General features: G+C 36.1%; 1 protein-coding gene across 1 annotated transcript in view; it reads left to right on the top strand.

Moving 5' to 3' along the window:
- The window catches only part of Scaf4 (SR-related CTD associated factor 4), a 39,606-nt gene that overhangs the window by 2,184 nt on the left and 13,712 nt on the right, over positions 1–23,710 (top strand). The window contains exons 3-20 of the mRNA XM_010608621.3: positions 1,841–1,934; positions 2,909–2,953; positions 4,361–4,522; positions 6,039–6,174; positions 6,471–6,610; positions 7,148–7,324; positions 11,829–12,085; positions 12,378–12,483; positions 13,974–14,141; positions 14,740–14,825; positions 15,222–15,412; positions 16,327–16,427; positions 16,807–16,920; positions 18,532–18,688; positions 20,601–20,758; positions 21,965–22,130; positions 22,222–22,308; positions 22,464–22,655. Coding sequence (XP_010606923.2) covers positions 1,841–1,934; positions 2,909–2,953; positions 4,361–4,522; positions 6,039–6,174; positions 6,471–6,610; positions 7,148–7,324; positions 11,829–12,085; positions 12,378–12,483; positions 13,974–14,141; positions 14,740–14,825; positions 15,222–15,412; positions 16,327–16,427; positions 16,807–16,920; positions 18,532–18,688; positions 20,601–20,758; positions 21,965–22,130; positions 22,222–22,308; positions 22,464–22,655 — 2,537 coding nt within the window. The remainder of the gene's footprint in view (positions 1–1,840; positions 1,935–2,908; positions 2,954–4,360; positions 4,523–6,038; positions 6,175–6,470; positions 6,611–7,147; positions 7,325–11,828; positions 12,086–12,377; positions 12,484–13,973; positions 14,142–14,739; positions 14,826–15,221; positions 15,413–16,326; positions 16,428–16,806; positions 16,921–18,531; positions 18,689–20,600; positions 20,759–21,964; positions 22,131–22,221; positions 22,309–22,463; positions 22,656–23,710) is intronic.

Genomic DNA, 23,710 nt, shown 5'->3' on the forward strand with positions numbered 1-23,710 from the left:
TTTTTGTTTTTTGTGTGTGTGTGTGTGTGTGTGTGTGTGTGTGTGTGTGTGTGTGTGTGTTTTTGAGAATCTGTGTGTGGTGTGTGTGTGTGTGTGTGTGTGTGTGTGTGTGTGTGTGTGTGTGTGTGTGTGTAGTTTTGAAAAGCTGTGAAAGGGCCAGGGATTTAGCTCAGTGGTTCTGCCTCCTCCCTCACAAGTACAAGGACCCAAGCTTGATCCCCAGTACCAAAAGAAAAGCTGTGAAAATTGTGAATTTTGAAAATATGCTACCAAATACAGCTATTTACTCTGGGAAAAAGACATTTGCTCTTTAGGCTAGCTAATTAGTAGCATCTAGCTGTTACCTAAGGTAGCCTATATATGAAATACTATATCAACTGTAATGAAATTGAATGGGATTCATGAAAGATTTGTACTTGCTCAAGAATCCCTGAATTACACTTCAGAATAATTTTAGAAGTCCCAGGTGAGTGCATACTTGTGAGTAAACTAAAGAAAAACAAGAATTTAAGAGGATAGATAGATATTTTTTTTATTAGCTTTCCCCTATCCTTCCCACTTTCCCTACACCTTTAGCCCCTTTCTTCCTATTTCACATTGTCCATTACATCATTAGGATCTTATGTACTATTATAGTTTATTCACACCAGAGAAACTATTCGGTATTTACACATGTGTGACTTATTTATTTCACTTAGGAGTATATCCTCAATATGTATCCATTTTCCTATGAATGAATCTAATTTCTCAGTCTTTATGGCTGAGTAGTATTCCATTTTATAGAAAAAGCACATCTTCTTTGTCCAGTTTCCAACGGATGGGCAAATGAGCTGTTTCCAAGTTTTAGCTATTACAAACTGTGCTGCTATAGGTGTGCATGTATCACTGTGATATGATTTTTTAAATTCTTTTGGAAAGATACCCAGCAGAGGGGTGGCTGCTAATAAGGGAAAAGAAAAAAATATGAGAAAATGAAAAAAATGGAAATGAAGTGTTTGTAAAGGGGAAGGGAGGAGGGGTGAAGGGAGGGCAGGGACAAGGGGAAAAATGAGAACCAAGACCTGTCATGTAAAGGTTACATAATGAATGTAACTGTACTGTGTACCTAAAATGTACCAATAAACTCAATGAGAAGAAAAAAAAAACTTAGAAGCTGCTTCACGTCAAGATATTATCTTTATAATTGTCCTTGGACTCTGTATTTTGTTTAGATTTGAGGAAGGAGTGTTAAATGCATGGTTAAGCCCCAAGGGAGCTCCTAATGACTGTTGTGAGGTTTGTTAATTTGGTGTTGACCTTTATAAAATGAGCTGTAGGGTTTATTTGTGACTAAATGAAAAAACTAAATTCTTACGTTGGCATTACATATTATTAGAACTTCATAATACTGCTTTGTATTTCTTGTCTGACTGTTTCTCCAAGTGAGCCCCAAAATTATTTAAAATTCTCCGAAATCTCAGATTTGGATTGAAAATACATTATATATTGACAGTCACACACTGTTGCCTCATTCAGTCCAGGAACATGGTGTGTTTGTTTCCATTTAAATAATTTTGTTTCTTTCATAAAGCTTTTAATTTTTTTGGTCTGGATTTTACAAATTTCTTAAAGCTTTTGCCTCTAGCTCTGTAGTTACTTTCTACTTTATTTTAAATGTGATCTTTTTCTGTTGTATTTTTTAAGTGGTAATACAAATATGTAGAGAAGTTCATGATTTTTACTTACTGGCCAAATGGTTAAAACTTCTAGTTCCAAAAGTTTGTTTTTCTATTTGTAATAGATTGAACATATATTTGTAGAACAAGGGAGTTGACCTCTGAATTTACCTTTTTGCTTCTTTTTCTTTTAAGCTCTTTTCACTTATGGATATGAAACCTCCCATCTCTAGAGCCAAGATGATTCTCATCACTAAAGCTGCTATTAAAGCTATTAAGGTAAGAATAAAATAAGTACATTTAATGTAGAAATGTTTTTGAAATTTTGAAAATGTTAGTGCAATTTTATTTTGTGAGTTTCAGGCCTGAATCAAAGAGCATTAGAACACTGATCAGCTTTTGCGTAAGATTTCTACTATGGTTCATTTATTTATATTGTAATGTATTGTTTCAAAAAGTTTTTTTTTCTTTGTTTTATTTAATCCTAATTATAAAACAACAATTAGCTTCCCTCTTATTACAAAACTTAAAAAAAAAAACAAAACAGGCTCCAAGAAATAAAATGTCTTACCTGGGATTAAACTTAATTATTTTATGAACTGCTTTGCTTAGTTCTTATTCCATTGTTCTTAACCATTTGGTAAGTTTGCCTGATACCCTGCTTGATAAAGGTTTAGGGAAAGTGGGAAAGGTAGAGGAAGAGGAATAAGGGAAAAGAAAAAAAGGTGAAAAAATGGAATTAAAGTGTTTGTAAATGGGGAGGGGGAGGGGAGGATGGGCTGAAGTGAGGGGAGGGGCAAGGGGAAAAAATGAAAACCAAGACCTGTCATGTAAAGGTACAAGATCCCAGTGATGAATGTAACTGTACTGTATACCTAAAATGTATCAATAAACTCAATAAAAGAAAAAAAAATTAAGAAAAAAAAACCTTCATGGGGATGAGGGTTGTTTTGACTTTTTTTCCCTGAGTGTTATTTAAGGGTTTTTTTTTGTTTTGTTTTGTGTGTTTTTTTTTTTTTTTTTTTTTTTTTTTTTCTTTTTGTGTTTTTTTTTTTTTTTTTTTTTTTTTTTTTTTTTTTTTTTTTTTTTTTTTTTGTTAGCCATTTCGGATTATTTTTGATGGTTCCTTGAGTATTATTTTAATGTTTCTTTAAACTCAGCAAATATCAAAGTTTAAGAATTTTCTAATTATAGGAAATGTAGAATTATGTAATTATGTAAATTTGCAGTAATTTTTCTTTAATTCTTTTCAGCTTTATAAGCATGTAGTTCAAATAGTAGAAAAATTCATCAAAAAGGTAACTATCTTATTAATTCATTTTATTTGATGTACATTTGTAAATCATAATCTGGAAGCTTGCTTCCAAAACCACTCTACAGAAACGGTACTATTGATTGAGCATTTACTGTGAGTTTGGCAGTGCATTGATAACTGTCATGCATCTAATAGTTATCTTTTCTTTGGGCTAGGATCCTTCCTAGCTAAATGGGCTTCCTGTCCTTCACTTCATCTACTCTGCTGACATTTTAACTTGCCTTTGAAGTAGTACCTCAAATGAAATTACTTTTTAAAAAGTTTTCACAATACTTCCCTATTCCATTGAATTAAACCAATTTTTAGTTCTATAACTGTTACCTTCTCATTAGTGTATGTGATTAGCATTTCCTTCTCAGTAGAAGACTGAGGACAGTCATATTTTTGTCTTATCCCCTTGACGTAAAACTGTGTCATGTAGTGTGTACTAATACATGTTTGTATCAAAGTATAAATAAGCAAGCTGGGCATGGTGGTACATTACTGGGAGCCCAGCCTGGGGAACTTAGCAAGACACTGTTTCAAAATTGAAAAATGGGCAGGGTATATAGCTCAGCACAAAGGCCCTGGGTTGAATCCCTACTACTACCAAAAAAATAAGATTTTTTACCATGATTTATTCAGCCAGCTCCTTTTGGCTGGATAGTTATATTTATCATTACTTTTTAGAGAAAATGCTTTGAGAGCTAACTTTATAGAAAAAATATATGCATACTTGCTGTTTTTCTTAGCATCAATTCCTAAATGTAGAATTATTGAGACAAATAAGACTTCACCTTTATTGCTAAATCATTTATATCTGGAAGGGAGTTTAGGAGTAGGGGGATAAAGGAAGGGAAAATGATTAAGATGTGATATGTACGTGTTCCAACTCCCACAATGATGCTATTTATTATGTATCATAAACATGTACTACTTTAAAAAAAAACAGAAAGGGTTACATGTTTTTCTAGTAAAACCAGAAATATATGTAGGTGCCTGCTTTTCTATTTTTTATCTTTGTCAACACCCAAAATATCAACATTGTTGAAATTGATACATTATTAACATTTGTTTAAATTAAAAGGTAAAAATTGTTGAGCTGGAGTGGAGACTATCATAAGTGAATTTGTGTGATGGTGATACAAGGATTGGTAACATCAGTTCTGAGTAATTGTGGCAAGGGAGGTAGATGGATCAGAGAAGAGTAAAATCTTAGGCACCTGAAGTATCAGTGAACGCTGGTTCTCTACACATTTGTGGGAAATTTTGACAAATTAGCCAGTTAGATGAACATCTGAGTAAATTGTAAGCAGTCATTAAATGGATATAAAAGTTAAATAGGTAATTAATGAATGTCAAATTGCGATTTTGCTTTCCTTGTGTTGACTTTATATCTTTATCCTTGCAGTGTAAACCAGAATACAAAGTTCCAGGATTATACGTAATTGACTCAATTGTGCGACAGTCTCGTCATCAGTTTGGAACTGATAAAGATGTTTTTGGGCCAAGATTCTCTAAAAACATAACTGCCACATTCCAATATTTATATCTTTGTCCATCTGAAGATAAGGTATTGTTAATTTTTAAATTTAAAATTTGCATTCTTATTGGTTTGGGGTTTATTAGATTTATTTAAATACAAATTAGACTTGTGAGGCCTGCTATCTTGCTAGATAGGAGAGTTGTGTAGTGTAATCTCTGGGAGTTTGATGTGAAATCACATTTTCTCTGCATTGGTCATATTTGTTTTCTTGTGAAATCTTTCAGAAATGTTGAACTGTTATAAAAGGAATCAGATTTATAGACTCAGAGAATAGAATAGTGATTACTAGAGGGAGAGAGAAATAGGAAGTTGCTAATCAATGGGTCTGAAGTTCCAGCTAAGCAAGATGTGTGGATTCTAGAGATCAGCTGAACAACATGGCACCTATAGTTATCAATGCTGGATTGGACACTGAAAAATTTGTCAAGAAGGTGAATCTCATGTTAAGTGTTCTTATACTAAAATAAAATAAACTTATTCTTTAAAGAAAACGCATTGAAAAGATGTGCTTATGTAGTTTAGTAATGAAGAAATTTTATGGTAGATAAAGATGGTGCTCAGATTGCTGCTAATTCCAGAAGGAAGGGACCAATAATTGATGGTTTTCCCCAACATACAATAATGGTAGAGCGTAGGCAGTATTAACAATTGCACTGTAGGGCTGGGGATTTAGCTCAGTGGTTCCACTGCCTGCCTCACAAGTGCAAGAACCCAAGTTGGATCCCCAGTACCAAAAAAAAAATTTTTTTGCACTGTAGAGCAGTGGTGGTGAGCCTATGGCACACATGCTGCAGCAGGCTGTTTGTATCATTGAAAACTCTTAAAAGAGGCTTGCCATTGTGGCTGTAGTGTTTTTCACATGTATGATTGATTTTACGATGTAGTTTAGGAAGGTAGAAGAGCATTATACATATAGTAAGTGGACTCTAAATAGGTGAAAGAATTACACTGGTGTATATACTCAGTAATGAAGAATGGGAACATTTACAATAAGTGGAATATAAATTTGGTATTATGGTTTCTCTGCTTACATTCTTAAAAGGAATGCTCTTGTGGGGAAAAAGGACAATTCTTTGAGTAGGAGTTAAAAATTGTATTCATGAATAATAGCACATGTTCTTTGGATCTCCTTCAGATTTACTTTGTCACAAAACAAATAACTTCTCAATTACAGACCAGTTTCCTAAATATTTTAACTTATAATCATCCCAAATAAATGTGTCTGTGTTTCTTTTATTTCTCTTAAAATAACTTTTTGGTCCATGATGGAATACCTTTATAACTGTAAATAAAATATAGTGAAAACACCAGGTATAATTCATTTATTTTTATTCCCTGGGTCTATATTCTATCTCTGGTCTTTGGCTAAATTATACCCACCAAAGTAGGCTAATTAAAATAGTTTAACTAGGTTATATTTCTGACAGAATTGTTTGTTTTTGAAAGGCTTAGTATAAACATGTTAACGGGAGGGTGGCTCTCTCTGTTAAATAAAGAGTATAATTTATTTACAAAAATTTTTTTTTCCTTTGGCATATAACAGAGTAAAATAGTTCGTGTGCTGAACCTTTGGCAAAAAAATGGAGTGTTCAAAATTGAGATAATTCAGCCTCTTTTGGACATGGCAGCAGGAACCAGTAATGCTGCTCCAGTAGCAGAAAATGTCACCAATAATGAAGGTACAATCACGTCTATCTGTGAGCTTAGATAATTGTACATATTTCGAATGTGAAGCGTTTTGCATTTGTGTGTTTTGGTGGACACTTGCGCTTATTTCTGAGGGAGAGTTTTTCCATAATTCTTATTTTCTAGTGTAAATACTCTCTTTTGATAACTTGTTAGGATATAAACCCTAGTTACCACAATCTGTATAAACTGGATGGATTTTATTTTAGCAAAGAAACTTAAAGGAGTTTTAAAAAAGAAATCTTTAAGCTCAGATTTTCTTAGGTCTTAATGCCCTTTTCTTTTTTAGGCTCACCTCCACCTCCAGTAAAAATTTCTTCTGAACCTCCACAAGCCACTCCAAACTCTATGCCTACTGTACCACAGTTGCCCAGCTCTGATGCTTTCGCTGCTGTGGCTCAACTGTTTCAGACTACTCAAGGCCAACAGGTAAGCTGCTACTCAAGACTCCAAGTGTTCACAGGGTTACGTACTGTTGTCGGTTCTTATCTTTCATTCTTATTCATAAGCGCGTTGAAGAGAGAAAGTATGTCCACTTTTCGACTTAAAAAGCTTTCAGTGGGAAAGCAATGACATAATAAAATGTGAAACGTGAAAAAGGAACAAGAACTGCCTGGAACCAAGGGCCTGGTGTTGTTCACAGTTCTAGCATTTCTGACTGATTGCAAAATTATTTCGATTGGAAATAATTCCTCTATACTTCTGAAAAATTACTTTGTTCACATTCAGTGTGTTTTCTCTTTGAACATCATTTTATATCTTTGGGATTGTTGGCATAATTTTTAACTTTAAGTGATATACCCTGTGCCTGATATATTCTGTCTCAACCTGTTAGTAAAAGGTCGATTTTTTTTTTTTTTTTAATGTCTATACTATTCAGTCACCTGTAAGGTTTTTTCAGTAGATTAATTTTGATACTATGGTTGGTTACTTTGTTGTGGTTTATCAGTTTTCCCATTCTTTAAGCTTCAGCAGATCCTTCAGACTTTTCAACAGCCTCCAAAACCACAGTCTCCCGCCCTTGACAATGCTGTGATGGCTCAGGTTCAGGCTATCACAGCTCAGTTAAAGACAGCTCCTACACAACCACCTGAACAAAAAGCTGCTTTCCCCCCACCTGAACAAAAAACTGCATTTGACAAGGTACGCTTCTCTCACATCACCCACCTCACTGTCTGTACCACTCCACTTGGCTTATGGGCGTTCCCTTGTTTGCTTCTCTGGATTGTTTGCTTTGTTTGTGGTTTGATGGATCCTCTAATGCACCAAAACATTGATTATTTTTCCTGGTTATAAATGTCATTATGTGCTCATTGCAGAAATTTTCAGTAATAAAGGACAGTGAAGAGAAAATCTTCTCATTAACTCACATATGTAGCTATTACTGTGACATTTTGCTGTATATCTTCTTAGAAATAATTGCCTATGGAGATACGTTTTTCTTTGATACTATGTACATCTGCATGCTTTGATCTTAATACTTTTGTTTGGTGGTTGTTGCTGTTAATGGATTAAGATGTTTTATTAAATCCCTACTGTGTAATGTTCCATTTCATGGGCATATCACAGTTTAGCCATTCTCTGTGAGGGTTTGGGTTGGATCATTGTATTTCAGTAGCGCTGCCAGGTGTTAGGGTTCTTAGGCATGTTTAAGAATCTGCCACTAGGGGTATGGGCATGCCAAACATGCACAGCTTAGAGCTTATTGTGCTATCTTAACCCACACAGCTCCACTCTTGTCTATTTTTTGTTTTAATTGGGTTTTTGGCTGTATAAAGTTTGATTTTTCAAGTTTTACTGCAAAGAGGTACAAAAGCTTAAAAGTTATATAACTAAATGGCAACTTTTGTTTCATGATTTCTAAAGCATCTGATTCCAACATTCTAATTGTAAGAACTTTATTGTTAGTAGTTCAAATTTAAAATCTGTAGTAAATACTTTTTCATTTATAGCTTGGTGATTTATCAACGACTACTAATAAAAAAGTTGGATATTTATTTATTTATTATAGGGATTGAATGCGAGGAGCACTAAGTTACATCCCAAACCCTTTTTTTATTTTGAGACCGGATCATGGCTGTGTTTGCCTAAGGTGGCCTCAAATTCATAATCCTCCTGCTTCAGCCTCCTAAGTAGCTAGAATTACACTATCACACTACCATGCCCAACAGTTGAATAAATTTTTGAGTAAAATAGGAGTGCATGTTTTTATGGAAAAGCAAATAATACAGAAGGTTTAAAAGGAAAACTGGGAAGCAGTTATCATACTACTTTGAACAGTTTTGTTTGTGTATGTTCTTTCACACTTGTTTCTGTGCACAAGTGAATATAAATTCTTAATATGGGTGGTTTTGTTCATGAATACATTTCTGTGTTGATTTCCAAATGCTCCACACATTTAAAATAATTCTATATACTCTTGTTGTTTTATATCTTTTTCTTTTGTGTTTGTCTTTTAGTCCCTCTGGAATGTGTTTTAGAGTTTGCTTCAATGTAGTTGTCTTTACAGTTTTGAAGGTAGCCTGTGCGCTGTTCTCCTTCAGTATTTCTTCATATGCTAAATATCTGTATACTATGTTTATTTCTAGACTCTTCTGTCAGATTAATGTATATATATATATTTTTTTACATCATGACAGATGAAATAACGTGTGTGTGTGTGTGTGTGTGTGTGTGTGTGTGTGTGTTTCCAGTGCTGGGACTGGCACCTAGGGCCTTGTACATGCTAGGAAGACACCCTACCACAGTTTCACCCCTACCCACATATATACTGTATTTTATTTGCACATGTTCCTCTACATAATCTCTCAAACCTTCTCTGGCTATTCATGACCATGTATGTGTATGGTGGTTCTTTGGAGAAACAGAACCAGTAATTATATCAGTTGATTGATGGGTGGTTGGAAAGAGGTTTATTTTAGGGAATTGGTTCATGTAGCTTGGGGCCAGCAAATGTGAAATTGATTGGGCAGGTCAGCAGTCTGGAAATTCAGGTAAGAGTTAACATTGCAAGCCTGAGTCTGAATTCCACAGAGAAGAAGACCAGAAACTCAGCCAGTGTCATAGTCTCAAGTCTTCTTCAGGACACCTGACTTTTTGTTCATAAGATCCTCACCTGATCAGTTGAGGCCCTCTCGTTAGAAAAGATACCTGCTTTACCCAAAGCCTACTGGTTTAAATTATTATTTCATCTAAAAAAATACCTTCACAGCTATATCTGGATTAGAGTTTAACCTAACAACTCACCAACTATGTAACTTAGCCGGTTGACACAGATTATTAACTACCATAGTATATTTGTGTAAGTGAACTTTCTGGTAAATGTTAGCATTTCTTTGTATTTAAAGATTAATTGGGGAAGTACTAAAAACTATAGACTCTGCATTTACCAAACCTTTATAATTTTCTTTAAATAGGTCTCACACATTTTTCCTTCTATTATTTGGTCATGTTTCATTACACTTTTCATTTGATTCAGAATGCCAAAATTTGTATTTTATTTTGTCTTGCGGTCACAGTAATAAATGCTACTTTTCTCAGCTGTCATGAATTTTCCAGTTAGCTTTCCATAGTGTACTGATGGCTGTGACTTGCAGAAAAATATTGAATAAAAGCCATGATGGTGGGTGAACCCTATTTTCTTAATTTGAATTGTAATTCCTCAGTGTTTTTGTTTTTAAATGGATTGGCTACTTTTTTCACTTCTATGAAGTTTACAAAAAGGAATTACATGCTTTTTATTTGGCTAAAAAGGTCTCTTTTAATCTAGTAACTTAATTTGTCTATTTCGGTTTCTTTGTAGAGGTTCAGTTTTCTCAAAAACATTGAAAATTTATTTTCTGATAGACTTCTGTTTTTTAATCACTTCAAGTCTTTTTCCAAAGCATTAGATTTAGATCACAAAATGTTAAAGATCCTATCTGCAGTAAGCTGCAAAGATAAGTTTTTGTTTTGTTTTGTTTAGTTTTTTTAGGCCAGATTTTGGTTATTACTGAGTGACTGTCCTACTGTTGAATTACTTAAATGTTCAGGGTTCATCACTGTAAAAGGATGGTGATAACTATTACTACGTGGCAGTTTAAGTTAATATATGTGCAGGGCACCTGGACTATGTGTTTGGAAAATATTAATTGTTCATTTATAAGAAATAATTACCTGGCCTAGGAGGCCAGGGATTTAGTTCAGTGGTTCCACTGCCTGGCTCACAAGCACAGGTCCCGAGTTCAATCCCCGGTACCAAAAGAAATAATTACCTGGCCTAAAGTCAAATTAAAAAAAAAAACAGTAGCTCTGTCTGTTGCAGAACAACTCTACACTTGGTTTGGTCTTATACTGTGTTGTTTGTTGTCCAAGGAGGGACCTTCCTTTCCTAATTTAGAGCTCTGTTCAATAAAGTAGAACCAGAATCTCTAGGCAGAACTGCCATAGAGCAGTATCAGTTTAGTAATTTGAGGTTAAAAATCCATGAGTGGAATGGGCCAGTTTGAAAGCGAAGTTTAATTTTGGAAGCCAGATACTGAGGGCTTTGAAGTACAAAAAGACCACTGTCCGCATCCTGATTGTGATTCTGCCATTGATTGACTGCACAGCTAAGTTGTATTTCTTAATCACCTAAGCCTTTGTTTCCCTGTCTATAAAAAGAAGTGACTAGTCCTACATTGCAGAGTTCTTGTGGTAATGAAGTATCTTTGTAGTCTGCATGAACACAGTTGATGTTCAGTATTTTACCATCTTTTCTAAAGAAGTCTTTATTTTAGCCCACCTCCAGTATTAGGAATCAAACCCAGGGGTATGCTACCACTGAGCTATATCCCCACCACCCTTTTTTTGAAGACAGGGTCTCACTTAAGGTGGGACTTGACTTTCTAGGCCTCCTGCCTTAGCCTTCCTCAATGCTGAGATTATAGGCATGCACCACTGCACCTCGCTTAAATTGCTTTTCTAGACGTGGAACCTCATGAAGTATATTGATGTTTTTTTAATGAAAATTGCTAGTAATCTGATATAAGCTGTGAAGTTTTGAGAAGGTAGTGAAGAGGTGAAATTTCTTTGTGCTGTGTCCTGTGCCATTCTCTTTTTCACAGTATATTCTTGTGCAAGCATATGGACATTTTTCTATATGCATTTATAGTGATACCATAAGACAAGTCTTTTTATGTTTTACAGCTGACTGAAAATGTACACTCATTTTCATGTGCATAGAGTCACAGAAATTTTTAGTCTAAATGAATATTTTAGAAAAATATGTATACTGCCAAAATGATCATGAAATGAGCAGATAAAATGTCACTGAAAAAGAAACCATTGAGAGGCTGGGGATTTAGCTCAGTGGTTCTGGCTCCTGCCTAGCCAAGTGCAAGGTCCAGAGTTTAATCCCCCGTACCCTCCCCCAAAAAAGAAAGAAAAAGAAACCATTGTATTAATCATTGGAGAAAGAAATCAGAACAAAAAGTTTTTCCAAAAATGACATTTGTGTAAAAATTAATGCCTTTGAACCAAGATCCTCTTGAACATGTAGGAAAAATAAAATTGTACACAGCAGCATGGTGTGGTTATGGGTGAAGGTAAACATCCGTTGTTTCTGTAAGTTTCTTGTTTCGTGAATCACAGCCAGCATTTTAAAATAGAACATTGACACCTATTCCAGAAGCTGCTTGATAGATTTGATTATGATGATGAGCCAGAAGCTGTGGAAGAATCAAAAAAAGAGGATGCTGCTGCCATTCTCCCTGCAGTACCTGCTGCTGCCTCCGTGGCCGCTGCCGCCGCCACCACCGCCACCGCCACTGCCACCACCACCACCACCACCACTGGAGCACCTCCTGTTGTGGCCACACCTGCCCCCACTGCTGCCGCTGCATCTGCTGCACCTGCTGCTACCTCTCCTCCTCCACAGACACCATTGTGAGTTGTTTTTTAATTCCTTGACATATAAAGTTGGTAATAGTTGTAAAGCAACTAATACTTAGCAATTCACAATGAAGTTACTATTTTTGTAAAATTGTGTTATTAAGGTTTTCTTCTAAACATAGAGTATCTTGTCAGATTTTAAATAAAGATGGCTTTTTTATATTGAGAATACTGAGTATATAGATTGATAGATCAATAAGTATATAAATCAGTTTACTAATGACTTCTGAAAAACATTGTTCCTGTATCGTAAATGTGGCTGAGAATCTTACCTCTCCTTTTTTAGCGGGTTTCCTGGAGATGGCATGCAGCAGCCAACATACACACAACATCAGAATATGGATCAGTTTCAGCCTCGAATGATGGGAATACAGGATCCCATGCGCCACCAGGTATAGCCATTTTGCTTAAAGTTGATTGTAATAACTTCAGTTATGTTCCTTAGATAGTGTGACTTTCACTTCACCACTGTTAACTTAGTTGTGTGATTGGCTGTAATTAAAACAAGGTTGCTAAATATAATATGCTTGACTATATTTGAGTAATAGGTATTTTAGTTAAAATAGTTTATAGAGATAACATTGATTAAAGCTGGGTGTGGTGGCGCACGCCTGTAATTCCAGTACTTGGGAGGCTGAGGCAGGAGGATCTGTGAGTTCGGAGACCAGCCTGGGCTACATAGTAAGTTCCAGGTCAGTCTCAACTACATAGTGAGACCCTGTCTCAAAAACAAAAAAAGAGAGAGATAACATCGATTATAGTTTGTATAAAGAAACTGTCTTATTTAGCTTTTTTTCCTTTGAGGGGTCCTTTTTCCTATATGCTGTATGATTAGATATTTTAGAGGACTTTCAACCCAGTGTTTGGGACCTAGTTTGAAATCCTTAAAATGAACATACATAGCACACTGGAGAAGTGTAGAAAGTAGAGATTTGTTCATTGGATCTGTGTGTGTCTCTGGCTCTCCCCCCACCACCCCTGTACTGGGGATTGAATGGATCTGTTTCTGTAAATCCTCTTAATTGGGTTTTTTAAAGTAGGCTGTATGTCTTAAATTATGAGGCCAGGGAAGGCACAGAGCTTAGCCTTCCAGTGCCATAATTGTTCTAAGGGATTATTGTTGTTGTTGTTGTTGTTTAATTCTACAGTGTAGTGATTCTGTTGTACAACCAGCTTGTAGAAATACTGCTTTATAGCCTGTCTAGAAGCAGTTCTAAGATACTCATTTTTTTATCTGTATCATTTTTAGTCCATTCCTTATATTTGGTAATATGGAATTGATACGGTGATTTAATGACCCTTTGATGAAGTGTGGAAAGTGTCCTTCCTATAAGCCTATTTAAAATATGGAGAAAACCCATGAAAGTATTTCCAGTAGTTACTGAATGCATATTTCAATGGTTACTGAATAATTGAGAAAATGTTTTGCAACATTTTAACAAGTTTTATTGTATTGGTGTTTGAATCATACATATGGAAATATATTAAGTGGTGGTTTCCTCTCATTATTACTATATTTTATTTGAAACTAAAAAAAAAATCAATATATTGAAGTTGCTCTTAGTAAATTTTTTAAAAGTTTAAAGAAGACAATTTGAATTTTTTTCTTTAAATCTGTCCTTAAATACATACAACCAAATCATTGTGTTTAAAACTTTTGAAGTGAATCGTAGAATTTTAACCTCTGTACAAGACTTGAAAATGTAACGATACTGTGGAAAAAGACTACTAGGAGAAATTGCTAAACAATGTTGAATATCATTGTAGCTTTTCCTTGATCAAAGTTTATTTGATTGTATTTTAATTTTATATAAAGTAAATTATTATTTTTTTGGTAGCTGTTACTTAAAATCTGCTCATACATTTTCTTTAAAAACGAAAGGTTCCACTTCCTCCTAATGGACAGATGCCAGGATTTGGACTTCTTCCCACACCTCCATTTCCTCCCATGGCTCAACCTGTGATTCCTTCAACTCCACCAGTGCAGCAGACTTTCCAACCCTCTTTTCAGGCACAAACTGAACAACTTTCACAGAAGCCACATCAGCAGGTAAAATTTTGTTCTTAGCTTGTCATTTTGGTTGCCTTGATTTATGTACAGATTCTTGTTTATTTATTTTCTGTATTCATTCTTTAACATGAAGGAATACTTTGCACATATTTAAAACCCTCTCTGTGCTCTAAATTTTTCACCGGGAAAGTGGACATTATAACATGACCAACTTGCATAGAATTCTGTAAGGATTGAGATGGAGTGTAGGAGGCTTAACCAGTACCTATTTGTTAGATGATAGTTTGTAAAAATGGAGGGTAACTTGTGCAAAGTAACTTCCAGACTGGAGAAGTATTTCCAGTAATATTTCCAACAGTTAATAAATAACTTGAGAAAGATATTTTGTGACATTTTAATAAGTTTTATATTGGTGTTTGAATTGTATATGCAGAAATATGTCAGGTTGTGGTTTAATCTAGTAAAGTTTTTTTGTTTGGTATTTTTTCCCAATGATGGTGAGTCTTTATTAAACTAGTAATTTAGTCCCAAGTAACCAAATGACAGTTTCCTCAGAGATTTTTAATTTAGCTTTTGTTATATTTTAGGCTCTTTGTAATTCCCACACGTCTCACTCTATGTTTGCTTTGTTTTTAAGGAGATGGAAGTAGAACAACCTTGTATTCCAGAGGTTAAGCGGCATATGTCTGACAACAGAAAGTCAAGATCTAGGTCAGCATCCAGGTAATTTATAGAAAATATTTTCCAAGCTCTGTATGTCTTAGGAGACATATAGAAGAAAATCAGATTAGATTATTTTCAGATACTAAGAGTGTTAATAAAATAACAGTACATTTATATGCCTGTATATGGGGGAAAGAGGGCAAAAGAAATACTGATTTATTTAAGTCGAAGGCCTGTCATCTTACCCACATTGTTTGCTTTGAATTGATGTACTTATGTATAGATATACAAGAGGCAGTAAAAATGTAGTGAATGTTTAAATAAAATTTTTATTACAGAGTAATAACACAGTCCATTAATCCCCCGCAAAATACTCCTCACTTGAATGTGCTTACCCTGTTACTCTCTGTTTTGTCTTCATATGCTATCTATTCTCCCTCGTAATGAAAATACTAGGTCACCAAAGAGGAGACGATCAAGATCTGGTTCTAGATCTCGAAGGTCTCGTCACCGACGGTCTCGATCTCGATCCAGGGATAGACGCAGACATTCTCCTCGATCTCGATCCCAAGAAAGACGGGATCGAGAGAAAGAGAGGGAACGTCGACAGAAAGGCCTTCCTCAGATAAAACCAGAAACTGCAAGTGGTAAATACAATTTTATGTTCAGACTTCCTGCACTATTTTTTGTCATAGATTTAAAATGTTCTGTAACTGTTACCAAAGCCATACATGAAATGTTATGGCTGTGTTGTTCTAAATGTTGTATTCTCAATGCCTTGTTTGAATTTATGTACTACAAAATCTTTAGCTAGTTCAATATACAGTGGAAAGATGGGCTTGTTCTTTCTTTCTTTCTTTCTTACGTTCTTTCTTGGAATAGCTTCTACCTTCTTTCTTTCATAAACATTTGATTATTTACAGAATGTATTAGCTTTAGTATCTCCTGAATCATATCAGTTATCTTTAAAATATGTTTAGTAAGCTATAATGACATATTCTTGATGTAAATCAGGAACTTAAACACATTGAATTCATAATGAGTATATGTAAAATTCCTGGCTCTGTAAGTATTATTACCTAGGACACAGTTTAAAAGAAAACTGTGCACTCCAGAGTTGGGAGAGGATGGCTACATACAGCGAATAGAGCACTAAATTGGCTGGTAAGGACTTGGGCAAAGTCCTAGTTCTGCTGCTCACTGGCAGGTAACAGTGGGCAAGTGATTCTTTGCTTTTTGGCCTCAGTTTTCATAGATGATATCTTTGGGTTATTTAGAAAAAGAGCATTTTTCTCCAACTCTTGAGTATGCCTGTTCTAGTTCCACTTGTGAAAGTACTGACAAGATTTTCTAAAATCTTAAAAACTTATATGGGATTCTCTGTTTAAGCTTTTGGTATCATAATACAACTCATACATTTTATATAATGATTTTTGTGCTTTAGAGGCTGGCAAGGTGCCACTTAGCTAAATCCCTGGCCCCTTAATGATTTTTTGATGTAAGGTAGAGTGCTGCTTATTATCAAATGTGAGTACTGTCCTGATTATAATTTTATTTTAAGTTTGTAGTACTACTCTCTGGGTGGGACAGCTGGACAAAAGGACCACTCAGCAGGATGTTGCAAGTCTCTTGGAAGAGTTTGGTCCCATTGAATCAATTAATGTGAGTGTTTGATCATTTATTTAATGGCAAGGCAGATGTGCTAATGTCATTATATGACATTATGGACTTGAGACCTGAGTTACTATTTACACAACTTGTGGCTACAAGGTTAGGTATCCTCCATCCTTGTTTAGCATTCTCTGAATTTAATATGTTTTGGATAGCCAAGTTTACCTTAAAACCTTTTTCTAGCAAAAATTCTTTATGTAACAAAAATCGGAAGAGTAAGTAGAGTTCAATGTACCACAACTTAATTTAACCTTAAATTATACCTCATGGGTGTGGCCAGTGAGGAATAGGGTTGTTGAAACTGGCTACTTAGTATTAAATATTATTGCTTTTATTATCATCTTTTATAATACTAAATGTTTTGGACCAGATGATTCCTCCGAGGGGGTGTGCCTATATCGTTATGGTTCATAGGCAAGATGCTTATCGTGCCCTGCAGAAACTGAGCCGAGGAAATTATAAAGTGAACCAGAAGTCCATAAAGGTACAGTTTTATAATTCATTATTTTGAAATTTTAATGTGGAGTTATGTGGCTTTTTTTTTTTTTGGTACCAGGGATCAAACTTGGGTCCTTGCATTTGCAAGGCAGGCGGCAGAACCACTGAGCTAAATCCCCACCCCCTAGTTATGTGGCTTTTTAAAAATAATTTTGGGCAGGGTATGGTAGCACATGCCTATACTCCCCAGCACTTGGGAGGCTGAGGCAGGAGGATCACCATAATTTCAAGGCCAGGCTGGGCTACTTAGTGAGTTCAAGCCTGCCTGAACTACAGAGCAAGACCCTGTCTCAAAAAAACAGACAAACAAAAAACTAATTTTGGCCTTAGATATGACTTGAAGCACTTTGCATCTTTTTTTTTTTCCAAGTTATGACTCAAGAAACTACAGTGTTAAATTAAAACAAAAATTTAAATGTTAGGTATATGTCTGTCATGTTGTTGTCCTGTTCATGTCCTCCACCCTCCACACCCAGTGCCACTGATGCTGGGGATTGAACCCAAGGCCTTTGCACTGAACTGTATCTCCAGCCTTTCTTTCTGTCTGTCTGTCTGTCTATTTATTTATTTATTTTTTGGTGCTGGGGATCGAACTGAGGACCTTTCGCTTGCAAGGCAGGCGACGGAACCACTGAGCTAAAGCCCCAGCCTTTTTTATTTTGAAACAGGGTCTCTAAGTTGCCCAGGCTGGGCTTGAGCATGTGATCCTCCTTACTCAGCTGGGATGACAGGCTTGGACCACCACACCCAGCTAAATATAACATCTCAATAATGTTTTCTTATTTATAAATAGTGCCTGTTCCACATTTTAAAGCTTTTCCTCTATAAAACTATAAAAATAATCACTAAACATAGAGAAAATGATGTCGTGTACATGGGCATTCATCCTCTCAAGAAATAAATTATTTCCTCAATGTCCTAACACCTTATCCTACCCTTGAATTTTACCTCAAAAAGACTGTCTCATGTGGAATAAGGGCTAGTTTCCCCTAGACTTTTTTTTTTCTTTTTTTGGAGTCAGAGTCTCATGATTTTTCCATGCTGACTTTGAACTCACTGTGTAGCCCAAGCTGTCCTCAAACTCACAGCGGTTTTCTGGCCTCAGCTTCCCAAGTGCTGGGATTACAGGTGTGTGCCAGCACAGCCAGATTTGCCATAGGCTTTCAAAAGTGCTGTCCAGTATGCTGGACTGTACAGAAAACTTCAGTCTCTCCCTGATCAACTTATTTATTTTCTCTGAGTTTTATTGGAGGGTGGGGTAGATGACGATGAAATTTTCATCCTAAGACAATGAGAATATGGTAACTATTTCCCTGGTAAGAATAAGGCTTTGAGGGGCCGGGGAATTTAGCTCAGTGGTTCGGTGGCCTGCCTTGCAAGCGCAAGGACCCTAGTTCAATCCCTGGTACCAAAAACAAAACAAAAAACGAAAAAAGAATAAGGTTTTGAGCAAGATACAGCCAAAAATGGCCGGTCACATTGGTGTCTTGCTGTCCAAGTCAGATGAATACAGTGATAAGGAGTGGTGAACTCTCAAGACCTAACAGCCTTCTTTTCCCTTTCTTTTGTTTTTATGTTCTCACTAATGGTGAAATAGATTGCCTGGGCCTTAAACAAAGGAATAAAAGCAGATTATAAGCAGTATTGGGATGTTGAACTTGGTGTTACTTATATTCCGTGGGACAAAGTAAAGCCCGAGGAACTGGAGAGTTTTTGTGAAGGAGGAATGTTGGACAGTGATACACTTAACCCAGGTAAACAGTGCTTAATTTCTTTCACAATCTATGTGTTTGGTGGTTCGTATGACAAATGTGTGGCTTATTCTTTACATTAGGAAGAAATTTTAGGGAACTTTTTAAAGTACCCACTATGTGCTGGTTCCACCGTTGTAAATTGAGGATACAATAGTGAAGAAACATAGTCTTTCCCCTTTTATAATATATCCAGTGAGAGAATACAAACACAAGTGAGATTATTGTTGACTGTGGAATTACAGAATTAAGTAAATATTAAGTACAATTTTTCACTATGAAAATCTAACTGATCAGTCTTTAACTGAGCATTATTAGTATAGGTTGAGAGCATCTTTAATTCTCAAAATTCTCAAATCTATAACCGAGCTATAACCTAAGATTCAAGAAGTTTTCGGCTTTGGGGCATTTCACATTTCAGGCTTCTTGAATAGAGATGCTCCATTTGTAAAATCTGTGCAGATGTTCTAAAATCCAAAACATTTCTTGTCCCGAGCATTTTGGATAAGGGATGTTCAACCTGTATTATACTATTACCCAATGCTTCGTAATAATTTCTTTGGAAATGTCCAGATAGTCCAAAAAAAAAATGTGAAGATCAGAAGGTTCAGTTATTTGTATGAATATTATAGATGCCAGATAGGTTGGTTGCAATAGAAAGGAGCATGACAGACCTGTACGGATAATGACCTAGAGGAGGAATAAGGAGCATAAAGAGAGTGGTAAAACAGAAGAAACATTTGTGTAGTGATAGTTTGAGTGCCAAAAGGAAGTGAGACAGCCCATACTCACCTCCTTCCATAATGCATGGTGTTACCACCTAACGGACTGAGCTAAGTTTTTGTTTGGACAGAGAGGCCTACTATGTGCCAGGCATCTGGGAAGCTCTGGACCAGGATAAAAGGAATAAGATAGTGGAATCCTGGGATTCCTGATCCTGTGAAGGGTTTGCAAAGACACTGAGAAATACAGGAGACTGTGATTGAGCAGGACCCCAAAGGACAAAAAAGAAACATTTTTTACTTGGCTGGAAGATACATCGAAATAGGTGGAAAAATATCTGAGTTACTCTTTAGTAGTAGGCACAGTTAGTTTGGTATACTTGGTTAAGAACATACTGTCTAGAACGAGATGTGTATGAGTTGAATCCACCCTTGCCCCTTCCTAGGAATGTGTCCTTTGATAAGTTGTCTTTGCTTTCCTGTTTGTAAAATGAGAATAGTAGTATGTGTTTATGGATAGTTATAAGAAGTGAGTAATGTACTTGAAGTGCTTAGGACAGACAATTCCTGGCATACATACTAAGCATTTATCACATGTTTTCTCTTCATTTCTCTGAATACATTAATTCAAAATAATTATTACTTATAAAATTAACATGGATGGCGCACGTTATGAGTTGAATCCACCCTTGCCCCTTCCTAGGAATGTGTCCTTTGATAAGTTGTCTTTGCTTTCCTGTTTGTAAAATGAGAATAGTAGTATGTGTTTATGGATAGTTATAAGAAGTGAGTAATGTACTTGAAGTGCTTAGGACAGACAATTCCTGGCATACATACTAAGCATTTATCACATGTTTTCTCTTCATTTCTCTGAATACATTAATTCAAAATAATTATTACTTATAAAATTAACATGGATGGCGCACGCCTGTAATCCCAGCACTTGCGAGGCTGAGGCAGGAGGATCACTGTGAGTTCGAGACCAGCCTGGGCTACCTAGTGAGGTCCAGGTCAGTTTCAACTACATAGTCAGACCCTGTCTCAAAAACAAACAAAAAAATAAAAATAAAATTAACATGGAAATGTCTTTAATCAAGCTGACACCTTTTTGGTAATCAACATTTTTTCTAGATCTGAAGTTATAAACTGAAAATGGTAAATTTTTATTGTTAACATTTCTATAAATCTTGTAGATTGGAAAGGAATTCCCAAGAAGCCCGAAAATGATGTTGCTCAAAATGGAGGCGCAGAAACCTCACACACAGAACCAGTATCACCCATCCCTAAACCTTTACCTGTGTCTGTCCCTCCTATTCCTGTTCCTGCACCTATAACAGTGCCACCTCCTCAGGTGAGAATGTTGGGACATTATTTCAATTTTGAAATGTCAAAAAATTTCTCTTAAATCTTCAGGTCTATCTGTGTCAATATTCATAGTAAAAAGGAGTACAGAAATATGCATATTTGTGTTATATTTATAAGTGTTAATAAAAACCATAATAAGTTTGTATTGCTTTACATTTACCTAGGTTATTGTCTCATAGTATCCTAGACATAAAATTCAGTCCTGTTCCTTTCATACATTGTTCTTACTCTTTCTTTTTTTGAGCCTTCACTGAGGAGCTTCATGCTCTGGAGCAGCTTGGATATGTACTCACCTCACAGCTGCTTTCAGGGGAAAGGAGTTTCTTAATCTTCACTTTGACTGTTAGCATCGTGAATTTTTTTTCTTGGATGATTGAAAGCTATTTAATCGAACATCATTGAACATGAAGATGTACAGTATTCTTACAGTATAAAGTCTTTGCTAGCAAGCCAACCAACCTGTTACTTCAGGAAAAAAAACCCAGATTCTAGTAGAACTGAATTTCATTTCCACTCCATTGCATATACACAGCAGATGGCTTTGGGCAGGTCACCTAATTTCTAGCTTTAATTTTTTTATCTCGTAACTGTGCACATTTCCTTTCCTAGACTTGGCTCTGGTCTTCTGCCTGATTGGATATGTTTTGAGGATTAAATGAGATAATGTACAGGGTATGATGGGAAAATACAGTGAATGTGTAAAATTTTTAAAATGTATTATAGTAAAAGAAGCATTGCCATTAGTACCTCCTCAGAATACTCGCTCTCACTTTGAACATGCTTAGCATGCCACTTTCTGAAGCCGAGCTGGAAGTCCTCTTTAGTGAGTGTCTAGGTGTGCTGCCATGGCTGTGTCGGCATCCTGAATAGATTCAAAACATTACCTTTCATGGTCATTTTGACTTAGAGGAAAAGCCAGAAGTTACACAGTACCACCTCTAGGAAATAAGGCAGATGAAATAACCCTGATGTTTTTATAAGCCTGCCTTTCTGTTGCATGACACTTGGTGGAAATATTCACCATACTTTTGATCATGCCTCAGAAAGACAGTCCCAGAAGAGGTTAGGTCTAATCAGTTTATCGGGGTGTGAAGAGCATAGATTGAGAAACATCTGTCTTTTCAACAATGTAATATTCATCTGTGCATACCACATCAGGGACAACTTGACACATGTTTAATTTTCTTTCTAGGTCCCACCACATCAGCCGGGTCCTCCTGTAGTTGGTGCTCTCCAGCCGCCCGCTTTCACTCCTCCCTTGGGAATTCCTCCTCCAGGCTTTGGGCCTGGCGTTCCTCCTCCACCTCCCCCTCCGCCATTTTTGCGCCCAGGATTCAATCCAATGCATTTACCACCAGGTACATTAAGTTGTTTAAGGAGACAGACATTCCTTTAGAACTTAAATTGAAGTGATGATAGTATACATTAACATTACTATTCTCCTTCTAGGTTTTCTTCCTCCTGGACCCCCTCCTCCTATAACTCCACCAGTATCCATTCCTCCTCCTCACACTCCACCAATAAGCATCCCAAACTGTAAGCATATTTTTCCTTCGTGTTCCCTTGACCTCTTGGAGCTGGGGTTAGCAGGGAGAGTGAACCAGTAATAGTCTGTAGTATGGCAGAGAGATGTTGACCGGGGAGATAATTAATTATTCAGCTTCACATGTTGATGTAATTATATTCCTTAGCTACTATCGCTGGTATAAATGAAGACACTACAAAAGACTTATCTATTGGAAATCCCATTCCAACAGTGGTGTCTGGGGCTAGAGGAAATGCCGAGTCTGGTGACAGTGTGAAAATGTATGGCTCTGCCGTGCCACCTGCTGCACCCACGAATCTGCCTACCCCTCCTGTAACCCAGCCTGTTTCACTTCTTGGTAAGTTAATATTTTTATCACTAGTTTTTTTCCCCCTTCAAGCTAGGTTTTTTAAAAATGTTAATTTTGATAAAATGATCTTCAAAGCTAGTTTTCTTTGAGGAAGATCTTCCTGCTAAATGTGTGCACTTGGCCTTTACCAAGAGACAGCCTTAAAGATTAAATCATGTCTGTTTGTTCGTCTTGCATAAAAGTTTGGATTTATGTATCTTAATTTGGTATTTAAAAAAGTTATTAATGGCTAGGGGCTTGGCTCAATGATAGAACACTGGCCTAGCATGTGTAATGTCCTGCGTTCAGTTCCCGGCACCACCCCCTTCCCCAGTCTTTATGCAAAGGAATCGGTACCATGTCCATGATTAATTTAACATCAGAGTCTCAGAGCTCTAAAACAGACATCTCTATGGTAATACAAGTTTTTTCCCCGTGTGGGCTAATTTTAATCCATCTGAACCCCTGGCCTTTAATAGCATTTTTTGTATTCTGCTTTTTTTAAAAAAAAAAAAATCACCTTTGATACATTGCAATAAAATGGCTTAGTTTTTTGAATGACAGTTGGCTGGACTAAAAAACCGCTTTTCCCCTGACCCCAGCCCTCATTTTTCTTCTGCTACAATTTATCTGTTAATACTTTTACCAACAACTTTAATGATCAGTGGGAGGTGACTTGCTCTTATTTACACATCTTTTAGAGAGCTAACTCTAGCTTGTTTAGATTATAAATACATCACGTGCGTGTTACAATAGACTACCTTTTAAACCAATAAATTGTTATATTTGAAGTGGTATGGCTAAGTGTGGTTAACATTTGACTCTCCTAACTGGAAGTTAATACTTTCTGAGTGTTACAACATTCCAGTTGTCAGTATTTTTCAGGTATATGTGTGTGTGCACATTTGCTTCCATAATCTTACATAGTTGTAGGAAAGAAACCACTGGTTACTTCTGACATGTAAAGCTGTGGGGCATCAGTTTATGCTAAGCATTTAAATTTTTCAGTACCTCTGAAATTTTATTTCATGCATGTGCCACATTTATAATAAAAGTCAATTTGT

The sequence above is a fragment of the Fukomys damarensis genome, unplaced genomic scaffold, assembly GCF_012274545.1.
Source record: "Fukomys damarensis isolate Sample0158 unplaced genomic scaffold, DMR_v1.0_HiC HiC_scaffold_24, whole genome shotgun sequence".
NCBI lineage: Eukaryota > Metazoa > Chordata > Mammalia > Rodentia > Bathyergidae > Fukomys > Fukomys damarensis.